Source organism: Zophobas morio, unplaced genomic scaffold (assembly GCF_036711695.1).
Source record: "Zophobas morio isolate AGI-343-1 ecotype UQ-CSIRO unplaced genomic scaffold, CSIRO_AGI_Zmor_V1 ptg000005l, whole genome shotgun sequence".
Classification (NCBI taxonomy): domain Eukaryota; kingdom Metazoa; phylum Arthropoda; class Insecta; order Coleoptera; family Tenebrionidae; genus Zophobas; species Zophobas morio.
Window position 1 is genome coordinate 15,324,148 of NW_026972110.1, and position 19,462 is coordinate 15,343,609.

At 31.3% G+C, this 19,462-nt stretch overlaps 1 protein-coding gene across 1 annotated transcript; it reads right to left on the reverse strand.

Annotated features, from left to right (window-relative positions):
• Positions 1 to 715: 715 nt before the first annotated feature.
• LOC135145938 (uncharacterized) lies at positions 716 to 18,121 on the reverse strand. The gene is made up of 26 exons (XM_064078062.1): positions 18,085 to 18,121; positions 17,832 to 18,020; positions 17,634 to 17,782; positions 17,492 to 17,584; positions 17,253 to 17,437; positions 17,055 to 17,200; positions 11,797 to 12,042; positions 11,555 to 11,740; positions 11,350 to 11,498; positions 11,175 to 11,300; positions 10,971 to 11,125; positions 10,753 to 10,921; positions 10,605 to 10,694; positions 10,502 to 10,556; positions 9,061 to 9,426; positions 8,943 to 9,011; positions 8,731 to 8,870; positions 8,418 to 8,679; positions 7,228 to 7,248; positions 6,989 to 7,117; positions 6,767 to 6,937; positions 6,657 to 6,715; positions 6,479 to 6,587; positions 1,026 to 1,132; positions 878 to 967; positions 716 to 829 (listed from the first exon to the last, which is right to left on the reverse strand). The coding sequence occupies exons 1-26, from the start codon at positions 18,119 to 18,121 to the stop codon at positions 716 to 718; spliced, it is 3,612 nt and encodes a 1,203-aa protein (XP_063934132.1).
• Between the last annotated feature and the right edge of the window lie 1,341 nt (positions 18,122 to 19,462).

Consider the following 19,462-nt stretch of genomic DNA (forward strand, 5'->3'; position numbering starts at 1 on the left):
CAATAAAAATAAACTGTGCTGTATTTAATATACAAATACTTTGAGGTTTACTTTAGACTTCATCAAGAATTCTGAAAGTATATATTTAAGAAAACACCACAAATGAGAGAAATATATGTGAAAAATAAATACAAATGTTTGTTTATTATGAACAATGTTTCACAAAATGTCTTGGAATAATAATAGAAACCTCTGGAAGAATTCGGTATGTTATGTATTTCAGATGTTTTAATACATATAAGAGGTTTCGTTATGGAAGTTAGGCATTTTAATAATACTTTTTCAAATAACAGTCACAGCGGTAATATTATATAGGGAACATATGACAAGCCAACTACAAAATCGCTTTCTTCCATGTATTAAGTAATTCACTAGAAACATACGCATAACATGTTCCTTTACCTGTGGTGTAATAAGCTTCTTCCTTTAAGAAAAAACAAAACTTAATAAGACTAACACTTCCTTTTACGGTCATATAACTGCTGCAGTTTTATTAACTAGCCCTGTGTCGTTTCAGAAAATAAAGTACATATATAATTTTTATTGCAAAGAATTATTGATTTTACATCTACGAAAAAATCAAAAATTTTATACGAATTATGATCAACTAGTCTAAAAGGAGATCTTCGTCATGAATAGAGTGAATATATTTTTTCAGAAATTTCTGCAAGGGAAATAGTACCAACATCGAAAAATAATGATATGTATATTATACTTATTCACATGTGTTGTTGGAGTAGTTATTCTCTTGCTGTTCGTCGTCGACGTTAAGTAACTGAGAATTAAACTGGATTAGTACCAATTCGTAAGTAACTACAGCTCCAGCCAGCTAAAACATGTACACATTAATTTTTTAACCACAAAATAAAAAGTTTACCTGTAAGATTAAAGTCTTCGTTATTTTAAAGAAATTTTTAACTGAAATAACGATTCGATTTTTAATAACTTGATCAATAAGACGGTCCACCTAGAAAAATAAACTTTATTGTTATAACTGCACTGAATGTACTAAAGTACAAACTTACCTCTTTGTTATAGGCTTTTGAGGAAACAGAAAATAATAAAGGTAGCACTTTCTTACTTTCACTATTAACCGACGCCCCATACAGAGTAACACATACGAGTCTAAGAACTAGCAACACCAAAGAAATATAATAATACGTCTTTCGTATAACACCAATGTTAGGTCTCAGAGTTCCAAAAAGTTGTACCAAAATGAAATACAAATTAGTACCGTAAGAGACCAAAATGATGTATGATAATTTATCATTTAGAAGACAACATAGATTGTAAACACGATAATATTCACCCCTCATTTGTTTCCATATTAATGAATTCTTTGCCTGCAAACAAACATGAATTTGGAATAAAAGGCAGTACAATTTAATACACACCTGAGCCCGAAGCAAAATTTCGAGTTTGGTAGTAAATTGCTTGACTCGAACAACGTAAGCTGTACTCATTAAAATTATAAAAACATCCGTATAAGTCCAAGAGAACGTAGTCCTAATTGCAACAATTTGTACAACCACTGCTTTCCATGCAGCAAAATTAGTCAAAGAAAAAAATTGAAAATAGATGCTAGTGTAAAATTTTCTTAATCCGTCATTTATGGTCTTGCAGGCACTAAACACGTTGAGAAATAAGTAAAACTGAATTAGTAAGTGTTCCACTGAAAATAAAGTGCTGTTATAAATCAATAGTGTGTTATATTGAGACACCTGTAGCTATTGACAAAAATGTTACTGTCAAAACTTTTAATTTCCTTTTTAAATTTGTATTTATGCCTATGTTTCCCGTTTCTATTTCAATAGAATGCCATTCTTTAATCAGATGAGGCCAGTTCTTCGCCAGCTTTAGAAAAAATATGTTCGACAGTACCCCAGAAATATGGAATGCCAAATTAGCTACAAACAGTGCAAGCATTTTTAAAGAAAACTCAAGATACACATACTTACTGGCTTCTCCTAAAGATGCATTTATAAAAAGGGCTTGATATGCAACCGGAATAAGATAAAAAAGTAATAAGGAAAAAGAAACAAATGAATAAATAATATTAAAAGATACCCAGGAAAATTTTAAATATTTAGGATGAGAATTGTGTATTCCATTTAACGGAAAAAATCCAAACACTTGGAGGAAACGTAGAGAAAATTTAATGGATGGGTGTATATTGACAATTTTTTTTGCCTGCATAACCATATATTTCGGTCAAAACAAAGCGAATAGTTCGTCTCCAAACGAAGCAGTATTTTTTGATAAACAAAAGAAACAAATAGCTGAAAGTAAACAAACAGTGTAATGATTTGCTTGGATATAGGAAACATTATTGATATTTTCTTCCGCAAACATAATAAAAAAATACTTGGACAACAAATCTGGGAATAACAACTTAGCATGTTTTAAATAAGTTAAAATGTGTGGTGTGAGCTTGACATTGCATGTCAGAATGATTACGGACACGAGGGAAAGGTTAATAATGTTATCCACATAATTAAATATTAAAAACACTGTCCGTAAAGGGGAAGCTATTATGTGTCGGTTGATTGTGATTTGATTATAATGAATACAAAACAACTTCACGTGGTTTTTGCGTTTATTGGAATAACAAAATAACTACATTACAAAAACTGCTGTATGTTATTTCCAGAACTTCCCCCGACCTTGAAGCCCGATCAATTCTGCATTCATAGAGTGCATCCTTCAATAAAAGTCTTGGTTTAATATATTTAATACAACACTGTTATTATTAGATTCATGATTTTTACTAGATTTTGTAATGAAAAAAAAGTGCAATTTTCTCTTGAGCTAATTTTTATGCTGATATGCAATTATACGTATTTAAAAAAAAATTGATCTAAAGTCATTTATTCAGAATTTCTCTCGCACCTGAAGACAAATGTTCAAACAAACTCTATGTACTAAAAAAATGTCGACAAGGATGGGATCGAACTACCCCGAGCAGAGCTCAAGTTCTCTAAGAAATCCACACTTCCATCGGCAGTCGTTATGCACGTTACCCTAATATCAGCTATGCGCCCAAAAATTTTTGTAAAACAATTGTGATAAAAATCAAAGTAGACTCATAAACCACAAATGTAGGAGTATGTTATGTTATAAAGTGCAAATATGAGTTTCGTAGTACCTTAGCTTACGCTCAGGAAGTAAAACGAACACTGTGTTTATTTGTTGAATTGTTTACACATTTAACAGCAGTGTTAGAGCTGATAAAACATTTATAATAATTTCGTTTAGATGATCTGCTGCAAGAAAATAAATTATCTACACATCAATTAAGATGTGAAGCATTAGACAATAATATCAACTCAATTTATGAAGCGTCTTCATTGTTTTATGTGCTATTTGTAAATAACCAGCATTTGTCAAATTCCGCTGTTGAGTCTGTGTATAGAGAGTATGTATTGAACTGTATTAAAACAAGTTCGTAAGTAACCAAAACTCCAGTAAACTACAAAATAAAGACAACATCAAAGTAGAAATTAGCCCTACTTTTTTAAATTTACCTTAAATAGTAATGCCTTAGTTATTTTGAAATAATTCTTAACGGAAACAACTATTTCGTTCTTAACAACTTGATCTATCAAGCGTTCAACCTAGAACACACAGTTGTAGAACATTCATGGTTTAAGTTGAAGCAATTATAACTCACTTCTTTATTATATGAAGACGAAGGTACAGAAAATAACAAAGGTAGAATCTTTTTGCTTTCATTACCAACTGTTGCGCCAAACAAGGTGACTCCCAATAACCTGGCTATTAGGAGAACAAATGACATGTAGTAATAACCTTTTCTCAGAGTATTTGTCAAATGTTTTATGCTTCCAAAAAGTTGTATTAGAATGAAATACAAATTGGTACCATAAGAAACAAATATTATGTATGTTAGTCTATCATTCAAAAGACAACATAACTGGTAGAGCTGATAATGTTCCTGTCGTAGTTTTTTCCAATCTTCAATGTCATTCTCCTAAAAATACTAATTTAGTGACATACTTAGTTACAAAAAGGTAATTATTTACTTTAGATTTCATTAAAATTTCAACTTTTGACGCAAATTGTTTAACTCTCAAAGCAAAAGCTGTGGTGATTAGCATTATAAAAACGTCAATAAAAGTCCAGGAAAAAGTACTCCTGATTACTATGAGTTGAAAGAAAATTCCTTTCCACAATGAGTATTTAGAGATATAGTAAAAGATAAAAAAATGCGTATGAATTAAAACTTGTTTACTCCTCTCATCAGAAAGACCGCACTTTCGCATAATTTCACGAAAAAGATAACATTTGATCAAAATATGTTCCACTGAAATAAAAACCAGTAAAAATCTTAAATACTCCGTTATACTTACCTGTGGCTAGAAAGGTAAACATAACACTTAAAATGTTTAATTTTCTTTTCAAATTTGTAGTTATACGTGTAATCCCCATTGTGACTTCTGTATTGTGCCATTCGTTCATTATCTCAGGCCAGTTTTGTGCCAGTTTTAAAAAGAAAAAATGACATAAAATTCCAGATATGTAAAATGCAGTGTTGGCTGAAAATTGATTTAAATGTTCATGATTACAATACAATTAGGAACCTCACTAGTTTGTCCAATTGACTGATCTACAAAAAGCACTTTATATATCTCTACAGAAGAATATAAACACAAGCATATAAACCAAAATAGGGAATACATTGTTCTAAGTGACAACCAGGAAAATCTTAGGGTGCTGCTACTAGATTTGTATATTCCAGATAAAGGGAAAAATCCACAAATTTGAAGTAAAGTTAAAGAAAACTTCATGGAGGAATGCACGCTAATTAAGCTATTTTTATCAACAATTTTATGTTCGTAGCTCATTGTGACTTTCAACGGTGACTTAAGTCAATGCAGCAAAGAAACTAAACACACTAACGTAATCAAATAAAATGGCTTTCATGTTATGGCAGCTTAAACAAGAGATTGGTAAATCAAATAAATACGTAATTGTCAGTCACATAATAAAAAAAGCTAGAAAACAACAGAATTAAAGTAGGGAATATGAGGGGCTGCTCGTTTCACAGTAAACCTAAATTAATAATGGGTTTCCACATTCAGAGAAGATTGTGTGCAGATATCGACAAATTATCACTTCATTTAAAAATTCATCATCAAAACAGAATAATCATTTTCACGTAAAAAATTAATGGTACATGTGTGAAAAAATAACTATTTTAACAATTACTAAAAGGAATCAATACTGATGATGTCTTTCTTTTCGATTGGAATTCAATTTCTGTAACCACCTTAAGAAATGTACTTTGCCTTAGGTGACGTAATGCGCACCATGTTGATTGTTTACATTCAAAAGAATATTACAAACCTTAATCTAATTTCAACTACTAATAATAAATAACTAAATAAATATCACTAAAGATGTGTTGACTTCCTGATCTGTAAACAGCTCATTCGTGAACAGATGACGTCCACCGTAACTGCGATTTTACAGTCACTCAGTGTTTTCCCACGCTCCGGTGCGGTAAAATAACTCGAAATTTTTTAGTTTTCGGATGTCCTTAAAAAATAAATTGCTCTAGAAATAATAAAGTATATTTTAAGAAACTTTTGTTACGTAAGTTTTTATTCAATAGGGCATTTGAGAAATAAAAAAGTAATGATAGTGACAATTATTTTGACGTTTTTCGTCCAACGCCTACTACAAAACTGTTCAAAGGAACTTACTCGATACCGAGTTACAATATTATAAGTAAGACTAGTATAAAGTAAAATACGCATCTGTCAATAATGATACTGAGGATCTCCGAAAACAATGACCTGTATAGTTCGATGATTTAGTTAATGCAGTAGCAAGTTTCTTAGGAATTCCTTCAGTAGTAAATAAATAGTTTGATAAATTTTGAAACAAATTTATTTCTTTCATTACAAGCCAGCAGGAGCAAGAGATTATTCATTTTTAGGTACTATTTGTAAACAACTGACATTTGTCGTCTCCCAGAATTTCGTCTGTGTACAGAGAGTATGTATTGAACTGTATTAAAACGAGTTCGTAAGTAACCAAAACTCCAGTAAACTAAAAATTAAAGATAACAGCAAAATAAAATATGTTTTTTTCTAAGTATACCTTAAATAGTAGCCCCTTAGTTATTTTGAAAAAATTCTTAACAGAAATAATTATTTCATTCTTAATAACTTGATCTATCAAGCATTCAACCTACAAATAAATATTATATAACATTCATAGTTTATAAGAATAAATACAAATCTTACTTCTTTGTTATATGAAGACGCAGGTACAGAAAATAACAAAGGAAGAATCTTTTTACTTTCGTTACTAACCCTTGCACCGTACAAGGTGACTCCTAACAACCTAACTATTAAGAGAAAAAATGACATACAGTAATAAATTTTTCTCAAACTGCTTGTCAAATGCTTCATGCTTCCAAAAAGTTGTATTAGGATAAAATATAAATTAGTACCATAGGATAAAAATATTATGTACGTTAATCTGTTGTTCAAAAGATAACATAACTGGTAGAGCTGATAGTGCTCCTGTCGTAACCTTTTCCACTCTTTGATGTCAGTCGTCTAAGAATATTGCTATTAGTGTCACGATTATTAAATTTTATAAAGTTGTTTGAAAATGTAATTACCTACCTTAGATTTCGTCAAGATTCCAACTTTGGACGTAAATTGTTTAACTCTCAGAGCAAAAGCTGTAGTGAGTAACATTATAAAAACATCAATAAAAGTCCACGAAAAAGTACTCCTGATTGTTATCATCTCAAAGAAAAGTCCTTTCCACAAAGAATATTTAGTTATATAGCTGAATGTATAGTAATTCATATAAACTAAAGCTTGTTTAGTCATATTATCAGTAGAACCACACTTTTGTGCAATTTCGTAAAGAAGGTGCCATTTAACCAAAATGTGTTCCACTAAAATAAAAAAATACATCATCAAAGTTAAAAATATTCGGTTAAAATTACCTGTAGCTATAAATGTAAAGGTGCCACTTAAAATATTTAATTTTTTCCTTAAATTTGTAGTTTCTCCTGCAGTCCCCATTACGACTTCTATATTGTGCCATTCTTCCATTAACTCAGGCCACTCTTGTGCTAGTTTTAAAAAGAAAATATGACACAAAACTCCAGATATGTAAAATACAGTGTAAGCTAAAAAACTGATTGAAGACATTTATCTTTACAACATAATTGGGAAAACTCACTGGTTTGTCCTTCGGACTGATCTACAAAAAAAACTTTATATGTCTCAACCGAAGCAACTAAGCTCATACATATAAACCAAAATACTGAATAAAAAGTTCTAAATGATAACCACGAAAATTTTAGGGTGGTACAACTAGATTTGCATATTCCCGATACAGGAAAAAATCCACAAATTTGAAGTAAGGTTAAAGAAAACTTCATGGAGGAATGCACCCTACTTAAGCTATTTTGGTCCACAAGTTTATGTTTATGGGTCATTGCGACTTTTATTGCGTGATTTAAATCAACTAAAGTGTAACCATAAGGCAGCTTTCATTTGATGCCAGTTTGAAGCAAAACTTAGAACTTAGTAAATCAAACATATACTTCCAAGGTACTTAATAAGAAACGCTAAAAAACATTAGAATTAATGAAGAGAATTATGTATCGCTGCCTATTTCTAAGTAAACGTACACTAATAACGGGTCTGAGCAGACTGTTCACGGATATCAACAAATTGACCAATTAAAAATTCATAATCAAAACAAAATGTATGTATGCAGAAAGAACACTGAGTGAAAGCAATCAATACGGGGATATTTTCGTCTTCCATTAGCTACCAAAGGCAAAGTATGTAAACTATTTGGTCAAGGGTGATTTGTCTTACACACTCCCGAATTTTTCAAAAAATATCAGCTTACTTAAAATATTTATTGGATAACAAAATTAAAATCTCTTATAAACCATTAATAACACGCGACTACCAAAAGTGTCAAGGCACTCACTTTAATTTTTGCAAATTTTACATTTTAAACAGAACATGAACTTCAGAATATTTTTACTAATGTTAAAAAGACTATACATAAACTGGGCACACGCCTTCTTCTTCAGGATCACTTTTCAATAAAGCATCATTAAACTGAATGAGGACTAATTCATAGGTCACTATAGCACCCGCTATCTACAATGCATAAATTATCGAAAACTGTCTAAACACGAAAAGGAAAATTCTTACGCTTAATATCAAACCTCTAGTAATACTAAAGAAATTTTTTCCAGTGATTGCCACTTCAGAAGTGCCAATTTGTTGAATAAATCGTTGAATCTAAAACAACATAAAAGTGTGTTTTTGACCGTTGCAAAAATTTGATTACCTCTAAGTTATATACACTAGAAGAAACTGAATTGAGGACTAACATAGGTTTCGTACTTTCATCGTTGACTTGCGCCCCAAATAAGCAAAGACTAATTGTTCGTACAATTAAGAAACCAAAGGACCAGTAAAAGTATATACGTTCTATATCGTTCCTTAAGTGTCGCAAGCTATTAAACAACTGTACTAAGATAAAGAATAAATCAGAAGCAAAAGTCATAAGAACTATGTAAGAAATCTCCTCATCCACTCGTCTACAGAGTCTACATAACCTGTTGTAATCCTCGCGCAAATTTTTCCAAATAATTTCGCTATCAATCTATAATTAAACCAGATAAATTTTGACACCATAGTTAAATATTTTGTGTACTTTTGCATCTGCAACTGACTGTATTCTGGCCGTTATCTGGCTAAATCTGTAAGATAACGTTGTACTGAGTATCATCACAAAGAGATCATTAAACGTCCATATAAAACACAACTGTAAATTAATAGCTTGAAGTGTTAAACCTTTAAAAACATCATAATCCATAATAGAAAAAATATGCGAAAAAGACATGTTGCTTAAAAAATAATTGAAACCTTCAGCCACCCCAGTGTTGCAATTTAATGATAAAATAAGCTTGTTGATCTGTCCTAGAAGATGTTCAACTGAAAAAAAATGTCAATTTATTTAACACTCGAGTATATATATATATACCTAAACCCATAACCGAGAACGTTATTAACAAAGTATTAAGTTTTCTGTTCAGTCCAGCAGGCCATCCATAACTCAACATGGACACTTCCACAGATGTCCAGTCTTTGATTAAAGTAGGCCAAGTTATTGCCAACTTCAAAAACAAAATTCCTCCTACTACACCAGAAAAATTAAAGAAAAATCTATTAGCTTCCATTAAATCAAAGCCCTTTACAAAAATTTTGTGCATTTGCATCACAGAAACAAAAATGGCACCTACGATGGTCAGAACTGCATACAACACTCTCACTGATTTCCACGTGAAGTGTAAGGAACGAAAATCAGGGCCTAATATTCCCTGTGCCGGCAAATATCCAAAAATTTGTGCTAGAACTAACATCTTACTGAAAGATTTGTGTAAATTGTTTTTTTCTGGAATATTTTTCCCACTTGGCAGAGTTGCAAAATCTGTATTCACAATTTTCATGGAGTCTTCTCTAGGGAAAAGTTTTTCTTTCGGTTGAATCTTCATTGCGTCAGGAGAAGTAAACAACTCGTGGATTTCAACGACGATGAAGTGTTATAATTTTGTTGTCAACAAACATGGATTGAAGTAGTTAACGTGTAACAAAAAAATCGGCTTTTCTTATTTCATACAATTACTAGTGTCATGCGTGAACATTGGACAACAACAAATCTTTCAAAAACACGGGGTTTTTTAATACGTAAAATCGATAAAAGGAAACACCTTGTTGGTTGTTATTTTACTGTAGAGTTCAAGAAAAGATGTTTATCAGGGTATTTTGTTTGTGTAGGATTAAGCGGGTCTGAAAAATAGTTGGCCTATTTTCGTAGTCTCCGACTAATATAAAGATGGCTGGCTTCTGGATATTTTTGTTGTAAACGTTAACAAAACCACAATGAAGGCAGATTTATTTGTTTATAGATCTGTGTGTACTTACTAAACTACCGACAAACATGTAGCGTTCGCGGTAATTTATGTTCAACTAATATGAAAACATAATAAAAACCAGGAATCGATATTTAAATATTTCCGTCCAAATATGACAACAAAATTAAATCTGTAAATAGCCCACAAAATATTTCCAACAAGTAGTTTTATCAATCAGGGGAATAATATGAAAATATTGACCCGCATTTATAACATTTCTGTGTATTTTTCACAAATGATTTTCATTTTATTTTATTATATTGTTTTAGAACAATGATTTTTAGCAAATAATCCAGTTGTTATTAGAAATAAGGTATTTTGTTTAGTAATGAGGTTAAAAATGCATTAACCGAATGAGGTGAAACAATTTTAATAAATTAAAAATTTAAAAACACGAGAAAAATTATTTCCCGGCGCCTCCACCAAAAATAAAAATGCTGCATTATTGATTCCATAGATTTTATTTATGCTTGTAAATTCAAAGATACAGCATCTAACATTTACTTTAACCATGATTTAGCATTTGCACCAGTACTAATTCATATGATACAATAGCCAGCGATATCTGTAAAACGTAAAGAGTGAAATAATCCTTTAAAGACATACTTTTTACCCTTAGTATAAGTGTTCTGGTTACTCGAAAAATTTTATGTCCTGTAAGCGCGGCCGTGTTATATTTTACATAATGCAAAAGTCTGTCAACCTGAAAATTTTATTTAAGTATTACAAAATTATTCTCAAGTTAAATAAACTGAAAATACTTCTACATTGTAGATCAGTGTAGATAAGGTGTTTAAATAATGCTTCGGTTTTTTGCTTTCTGAATTGACTGTCGCCGCACACATTGCAACAGCAATGAGACGGATAATTAAAAATCCAAATGAATATACGTAATAAGTTTTATCTAGGATTCCATGATGTGGAGGACTACTACAAATACGTTATGTAAGCAGCGGCATTTTTTTATATAAATTATTACGTCAAGGTATTAAATAGTTGGACGAGAATCACAAATATGTTGTTACCAAAAGATACCAAAATTACATTGGACATAAGGTTGTCTACAGATTCGCATAAAACTGTAAGACGCGTATAATCTTCTCTAACTTTTTCCCACACACTCAAATCGATTACCTTCAATTAGTTGACTTAGAGTTATAAGATTAAAAATTTACTCTCTTACATTTTTTGAAGCCAAAAAACGTATACGCTTTGTCACCTGTTTGAATCTTTCTGATAAGCATAAACTTATCAGGATGATAAAAAGATCCATAAAATTCCAAGATATTGTACTAAAAATGTTCAGCATCTTTATATTAAATATTAGCGGATTATTAATAGAATTATAAATAACTTACTTGTAAAAATAGTCCCCACACAATATCATAACCTGTGACCTCAAAAACAAAACCAAAACGATATTTTAAAAAACGATCTACGGTTTCGCCAATATTATAACCGACTCCACAAGATATGAACACCGTGGAAACAAATAGGGAGTGTTCTACTAAAAATTGTTTCATTACTTTTAAGTAAGTATTTTTTTTATGTTCTGAAGCTTACCAACCGCTGCCCCCATTATTAGACCCGCTATGATCTTCATTTTAGTGTGTAAATTAACTGGAAAGTCATAACTGCTCATTGCTATATCGACCACAGTCCACTTTTTTATAAGTGATGGCCATTTTCTCGCAATGTCTATAAATATCATTATCGTGATTAAAGTAACCATGAAAAATAACAAAGTAACTGAAAATGAAACAAATCATGAATCATTCGGTATTGGAATTAATCACAATTCTTACCATAATCTGAAAACTGTGCACTTTTGGTATTAGTCATTTTTATTATAAAAAAAATTACGTTTAACGTTGACGCTGCAGCGAACGTCATTGAGTACACGCTTCGCTTTGACGTCCAGTAAAATTTCAAAGAAGAGCTGTCTTCGTTGGTTATTCCACTTACGGGTAGCATACCGAAACACTGGGCGAAGATTAGTAAGAAACTGAGACTTGAATGGGTTGTAAGTTTTTGGTTCATCTTATCTACATCTACAAAATTATAATAACATAGTGTGAAATGTTGGACTTCCGTTGAGCTTATTTTCACTATCCAATAAAAAAGTGTGAAGATGAGCCCAACGAAGTTCGAAACATGTTTCTAATTAAACAATACCGCAATTCTTTGTGACGAAAGGTTTGGTACTAATTTTTTGTTCTTTCGCTAGGCTGAAAAGTTTAACAAAGCTGTCGACACGTTTCACCATTTGTTCGAAAAGATGCCAACGTAGTTATATAAATACAAAAATTAACAGCTATTTGCTTCTATTAGATATTAAAAAGAATCTTAAGTAAGCAAACTGAGTCAATCAGTGTAATTAGCAAAAATGCTATCAAACTTTTCAGTACTCTTGATGTTGGTATAGAACTTACGTGTAAAAATATAATTTTGTTCTTTGATAAACAAATCATTTATTTATCCATTAAATCCTAATTTTGTACCTGTATTAGGACTTCGTTAAAAGTAAACCTATCGACAAGATTTTTTAATAATTAATTTTACTAAATACATGTACATGCTTACTTTAATGTTGTATCTGTAAATATGAAAAAAAAACTTGATTCATGCGGGCAACTCACACTTTTGCATGACTGATTATAGTTAACGAACATTTTTTAACAATATTTATCGCTCCCCGATAAAGCCTTTATGTAAATAAACGTTGATAAATGATACCTGCACAAATATTTATCTCAGTAAATAAACACATTATTTTTAATTAACTGTTGTAATAGAATATTTTTGTTCTATGGCCACATAAATGAGCTAAAAACATAAGTACTATTCTTTTATATCACTTTGTTTGGCAAACAATATTTGGTTTAAGCACTCTGTTATTACTGAGTTTAGAAAAAAAAGGCGATAATTTCTTGTACGAAGTGTGAATTTTCAAGATATGTATCCAGCTGTGTTAAATTTATTTAGAAGGTATTTAAAGATGGTAGAAATATTACTATAATTTACACTTTACTTTACATTATTTTTAATACAACTTGATATCTCGCTAATAAACCTATTATGTTAATCTGTTAATCAATTCTCAAAGACATTTTCACTATTGCACATTGCAAAATACTTAGGAGTCGGTGCCCCAGCTTTTCCCGCCTTTCGATTCTAAGGCGTCCCCGAACTCTGTCGAGTCCAACACCTATACTGCAGTTCTTTTAGAATCTATAGAAGAAATTATTATCACCTTAATTGTTTCACAAAATACAATTGTGTTAAGAATGTACTTTTTGGTTTTTATTTATATTTTATTGTAAAATATGAATTTCCACACAATTAACACCAAATATTCAGTAGCATATGCAATATGCTAAATGCGAATAAAGAATAGTGCATCTACATATCTTTTGTATGTGATATTTTTGCTGACTTGTGCAGATTTTTGAATCTTTGGCTATTTTATCCTGAAGCTATTTTGTCGAAGCTACCCCGTAATCAGAAATGACTGGGTCTGTTGGCAGTACTTTTTAAACAAAATTGTGAATTTTTCCTGCGTTTATGTTGGCATAACGAAAGTAACTATGTGACAGATACGTCAATCATGACATGCGATAATTTTAGGTCATGTTTTCGATACATTTTGCAAATTACAAATGTCAACAATCTGTCAATTTTAACAGCTGACAACCGGAAATTGTAGAAAACATCATGATACCAATTTCAATTAAAAATCCAAGATTGCCAACAGACTCAGTCATTTCTGATCACGCGGTATTTTGTCGGGAAATTTAGTAGTAACACTGTGGTGATCGAATTTGAATTTGAAAAAATTAACAGCGGCGCAAAATCACATTTGAATAATTTGAATTTAAAAAAAATTCAATCAAGAAAATCGTTAAACACAGGCAATCATGTGCACGTTTAGTTGTTTTTCTGGTAGTTGGTAGTTCTGCTTGGAATTTTAGTTAGAGGGTTAGTACCAAGAGAGGGGTGCTTGCTTTGTAGAGGGTGAGGAGAGGGTCACTTTTGGTTTGTTGGTGAAAACCACGTGGTGAGTTAGCTAGGTTAAGTTTGGTCAGTTTGTTTAACGACAATTAATCGTAACGACGACGACTCCCCAGTTTCCCCAACCCGCGTAGCTAATTCTTGGGGCTTTTCAAGAGGAAATAAGCGAATTTTCGATCGACGTTAACACGTGTGTAAATTGGTTTTATTTTTTATAAATTCACAGTTCGTGTCAGGAGTTTGATCGTTAACTGGTTCTAACACAATTTAACAGTCAGGAGTTTGTTTAGATAAACACTTGCTAGGAGATTTCATAAAATTTACTTAGTCAGGACACATCTTTTGCTTATCTAATTTTATGAATAAATTTCTGGATGCTTATACTCAAATGTTACTTCTTAATTCCTCACACAAGGTTGCTAATAGTTCATTTACGGCAGTTAAATTAACCTAACGTTGCCCCACTCTGAAAAAGACCGTGGAAAGTGCGGTAGAATTCATAATATCGTGAACTGAGGTACGGGGAGATTATAAATTTTTCCCTTTAGGCAGTTATTATCGTTATTGTCATCATATCATCATCACATCATCGATATATTTTCCTCGCAACGTGGGAAGCTATATCACCGAGACGCATATTTCCTCGCAACACAGGACGCATTTTGTGTTTATTTATTATGTGTTTTGTTTGGGATAAACAGTTCACGATATAAACTCTCAAAGCTAATTGTTTTAAGTCATCAAACACTTGGATCAAGGCATCATTTAACAACATGTAAATTCTTTGTTTGAATCGTTGATAAAGTGTGGCATAAGTTAACATCACGTAAATTTTTTGTTCTGGCAGCGGCCATGTTGAAAGAATATTTTCAAACCGAGCACATGTTTGAACTGAAAAATCTTATTGAACAAATAAACAATATTGTGCGACGTGCATTTTATTCCTTTGATTTAGAGTATATAAATCATTATTTGCACAATGCCACAGGATGAATCACATTTCTGGGAAATATACATATTTTTTGGAACGACGCATTTTGAACCTTCAGATTGTATGCTATATTTTTTGTTTGTTTGGGAAATGTAAAACGATAGCCCACAATGCAGCTGAATAACTTCACTCGCAATTTTTCTTCATCTCACAATTTTAATTTCAGCAATTTTCTTGTTCTATAATTTAAATTGAACGTAATTATTCATGCTCTGCAGTTTCTAACCTCACGTATTTTTTTTATCTGCACAAGTTTTACTTCACACCCGATTGTTTTTTTTTTTTTGTTTTTATGAACCTTTGCTAGTTTTTTGTTTCATGTAAATATTTTGTTGATTAATGTTTCCGTCATATAAATTATCTGATGTCCAATCTTAATCTCAAATGAGAAATATTTCACGAGAGTGTCTGGCGAATTCAAATGTTGTTTATTGTTCGTTCTGCAACTTTAACACTTGTTCAGTTGTAGTTTAATATCAAAATCATAGAAATTGGACATTTAAACGGAATTGAGATTAGATAACACCGAAACACGTGGCAGAAGCGGAGGGCGCGGTTCCTAGTCGAGCTGGCGGGATTTATCGCGCCATCTGCACAAAAGATGCAGGCTTTGTATAGAAGTCAGGGGCGATCAAGATGACGTGACGTTGGCCCAATAGTCGAGACCCAACCACGAGTTTGCGACCGTAACAGATTTTGCTTTGTTTTTATTAAATTTGTGATAATCAAATATTTGCATTGATTCAGAACGTTTAATTTGATTTAATTCAAAGTTCGGAAAGTTTTTTTGTAGCTGAGCATTAAGAGGGGTTTTCAACCGGCACATCTTGGTCGCAGCTTTTTTTATCCATGACAACCAAAACCTTTTTTTTACTTAAGGTGGTAATACAAACACATCGAAAAATTCAAAATGGCTCGTCTTATTTACACCTATAACCTTGGTTACCCAACAAGGCTTACTATTGCGAATATTGCGATTGATGATAGATAATTTCGAATATTTTCTTCCAATTTAAAGTTTAGTATCCATAGTCCCATCTAAGTATAACTAACGCTCGGGCACTAATCTCCACAAATTTTGAAAAATTATTTATGTAGATAAAAAATTTTACAAATTTTATAACATGGAGTTATTTCATAAGAGTTTCTACATTACGTATATCATTTTTATTGTTTTATTAAAACTCTTTGTTATATACATGCAGTCAAAAAATATTTGATACAGATAAAAACAACGTTAAAAGTACCAACTGAAAGCTGATTGTCCCTCACACGAACAAACTTTCTAACTTCAAAAACTCTTCGATCTCAAAGTTCAAAAAGACACCGCACATTTTCTTATCCATTCCATTTATTATCATAATTGAACATGATATGGATTTACAAAATTTAAATAAAAATACATATATGGACGAATAAGAAAAAATTCAAGTTCCAAAAATTATTGAGAACGATTCTCCCGGCGCATCCACCATTTACCATTTAATTCGATTGTCTCCTAATTTTCTTTGTTTGTTCTCAGTTGTGTAATGTCAAAAGTCTTACATTCTTAGATATAAAAAATTATTTAGTTAAAATTTTAAACTACTTAATTGTATATATGTAAATTGAACATATTTTTGAACACCTATCGCTTGATTATGTTTTCTGACTACCAGCATGTTCTTCATGTTACTGATACTTTAAATGTAGATAAATCATCAACTAATTTGTAATATACACTTAGAACTTAGTCTATTTAAAAATTTTCTTTCTTTTAAGCAACATGGAACTGAATTAACACCAATTCATAAGAAACGATGGCGCCGGCAATCTAAAAAATATCCATTGCGTTATCAAAAAATACATATGAATTTCTTACTCTCAAAATCAGTGAAGTGTTTACTTTAAACAGTTTATGACCAGTAAGTGTTATGATGCTGTACCTAACTTGGTATATGAATCTCTCGATCTAAAAAAATATAAATATAAAACTTACTCAGTTATTGAACGGATTAAACTACATAACCGATCTAAGGAAGTTTTGTTTGTAACTTACTTCAACGTTATAAACATGCATACTTATAGCATTTAAGTAATATTGCGGCTTTTTACTCTCTGTGTGAATAGTTGCTGCATACAAAGCTACCGCAATTGTTCGAATTACAAGAAATGAAAAAGAATAAACATAGTAGATTTTGTCTAAAGCAGCATTAACAGGAGGTCGCCTATAAAAAATCCACTGTAAAATTAGTCTTATTTAAGGACAATTTTGCTCACTCTATGCTGTAGTACAACTGAACAAGTACCACAAAAATATTGTTACCGAATGACACCAACATGATTGTCGATATTGTGTCATCAACGTTCTCACATAGTATTGCAAGTCTTGTGTAATCTTCTCTGACACGACACCAAACATCTACATTCTCCTCCTTCAATAAAAGTAAATTCGCTTCGACGTACTTCGAATGTCTTCGCTTTACCTTTTCCTTTGTAAGCGCTCTAATACGCACCACTACTTGTTTAAACCTAGCCGATAACGCTAAACTAACTATAATAATAAAAAGATCCATGAAATTCCACGACAAGGTGCTGAAAGTATTCACAATCTAATAAGAGAGGAAATAAATTTCTTTAAATATTGCTACTAAATAAAACCTGTGCAACAACTCCAACAACTACGCAGTATGGAACAATACTAAACACTTGATCAAACTGTTGTTCAAAATAGAGTTGAACAGTTTCAGAGAAAGTTTCTCCACGTTCGATATATTTGAATCTGAAAGCCCAGTATAAAGAGTGTTCCGCTAAAAAGATTTCAGTTGTAATAAACTGCAAGCAAAGTGTAAGTACAACCAATAGCAGCAACCAAAATAATGAAGGCTATCATTTTTAACCGCCGATGTAAATCAGAGGGAAAGCCATAAGATGCTGATAGAGCCTTATCCACTTCGGTCCACTTCTTCATCAAATTGGGCCATTTTATTGCAACATCGATAAAAATAGCCACAGTTATAGCAGTAACGGCGAAAAACAATAGAATCACTGTAAAAACTCATTTTTAAAATAGACTGTGTAAATAACAGAAATTTTTCACGCTTGCAATTACCAAATTGTGCAAACTCCATTTGTTGTCTTCTGAGCATTTTCAGCATTTGGAAAACTGTATGTGAAGATGACAAAACAAGAAACAACATAGAATACAAAGTACGCTTCGCAGTCCATTTGAATGACAGAGAAGCATCTTTACTTGTTATGCCACAAACTGGCAACATTCCAAAGCATTGTGCGAACTGTAACATAAAACAGAAACAAGCATGTGTCGACGGAATTTTAGAATCCATCTTCCATTAAATTGGAAATCGTTACTGAAACAGTGATAAATAAAATCAAATGCAGTGTTATCGAATTTATTTATTCACCTAATCTCAAAGCATAAGTAAACAAGCGTTAAATATATAAAGGGGTGGGTATAAACGAAAACCAAAGAAAATATTTACAGAAACTTGAATAATGTTTACACACCGGAAATATATATGAAAATAATTGTTTACTAGGCAAGCATGCAACAAATAATTTGAATAAAATTTGTATTTGTAAAATTCTATACCTCGCGTCAGTTTTTTTGACAGCTGGAAATTTTTGGTCTCAAAAAATTACTGAAATTATTCTGACAAATTTCTAGAACGTGCTGAGGAACGTATTCTTTTTTTTAAACAAGAAAGTTTCCTTTTAAGGGAAAAATACCACGCGAACTTGTGTACCTTTTTTCGATTAAGTTCAAATTCTATCTGCCTCGAATTGATAACGAAGACTGAATGAATATCAAAATTACTTAAATTAATTACGCCACACTCAAGAATTTCAGCAACAAAGAATTTACATGATGTTAAATTACGTGACACTTTACCAACAATTTTAAATAACAAAGAATTTACATGAGAATAAATTGTGCCACACTCTATCAACAATTTTAAACAATAAAGACTTTACACTATGTTAAATCATGTGTTATTTCAAGTTATTTATTGCATAAAATTGCATTCAAAAGCACCTCGTTGATCGAAACCTCCACATCACATACAAAAAAAGCACATATTCAATAATAAATGTTCAAATCAAGCCGCAAAATATTATTAAACCTGCAAGAGAATAATTAAAGTTGAAACCACATATTAAACATGTAAGATGTTAAAACCCTTCTGTTTTTCGAGTTCACGAGAATATGAATTTAACCGCAACTTTTCAGTCAATTTTTCTCAAAATGGACCAAAATTTAGATGAATTTAAATGCCGTAAGTGAATTATACTTATATTATTAATTTCAAATGGGAAATTAAGAAATGTGTTATAATGTAATGCTTAAGTAAAAATATCCAGAAACTCTGGTTGTAATTTGATAAATAAAGAATGAAGCTTAAATAAGTGAATTTCTTAACACATGGTTTATATAAGCAATTTAATGACTGTTAAATTCATAACATTAC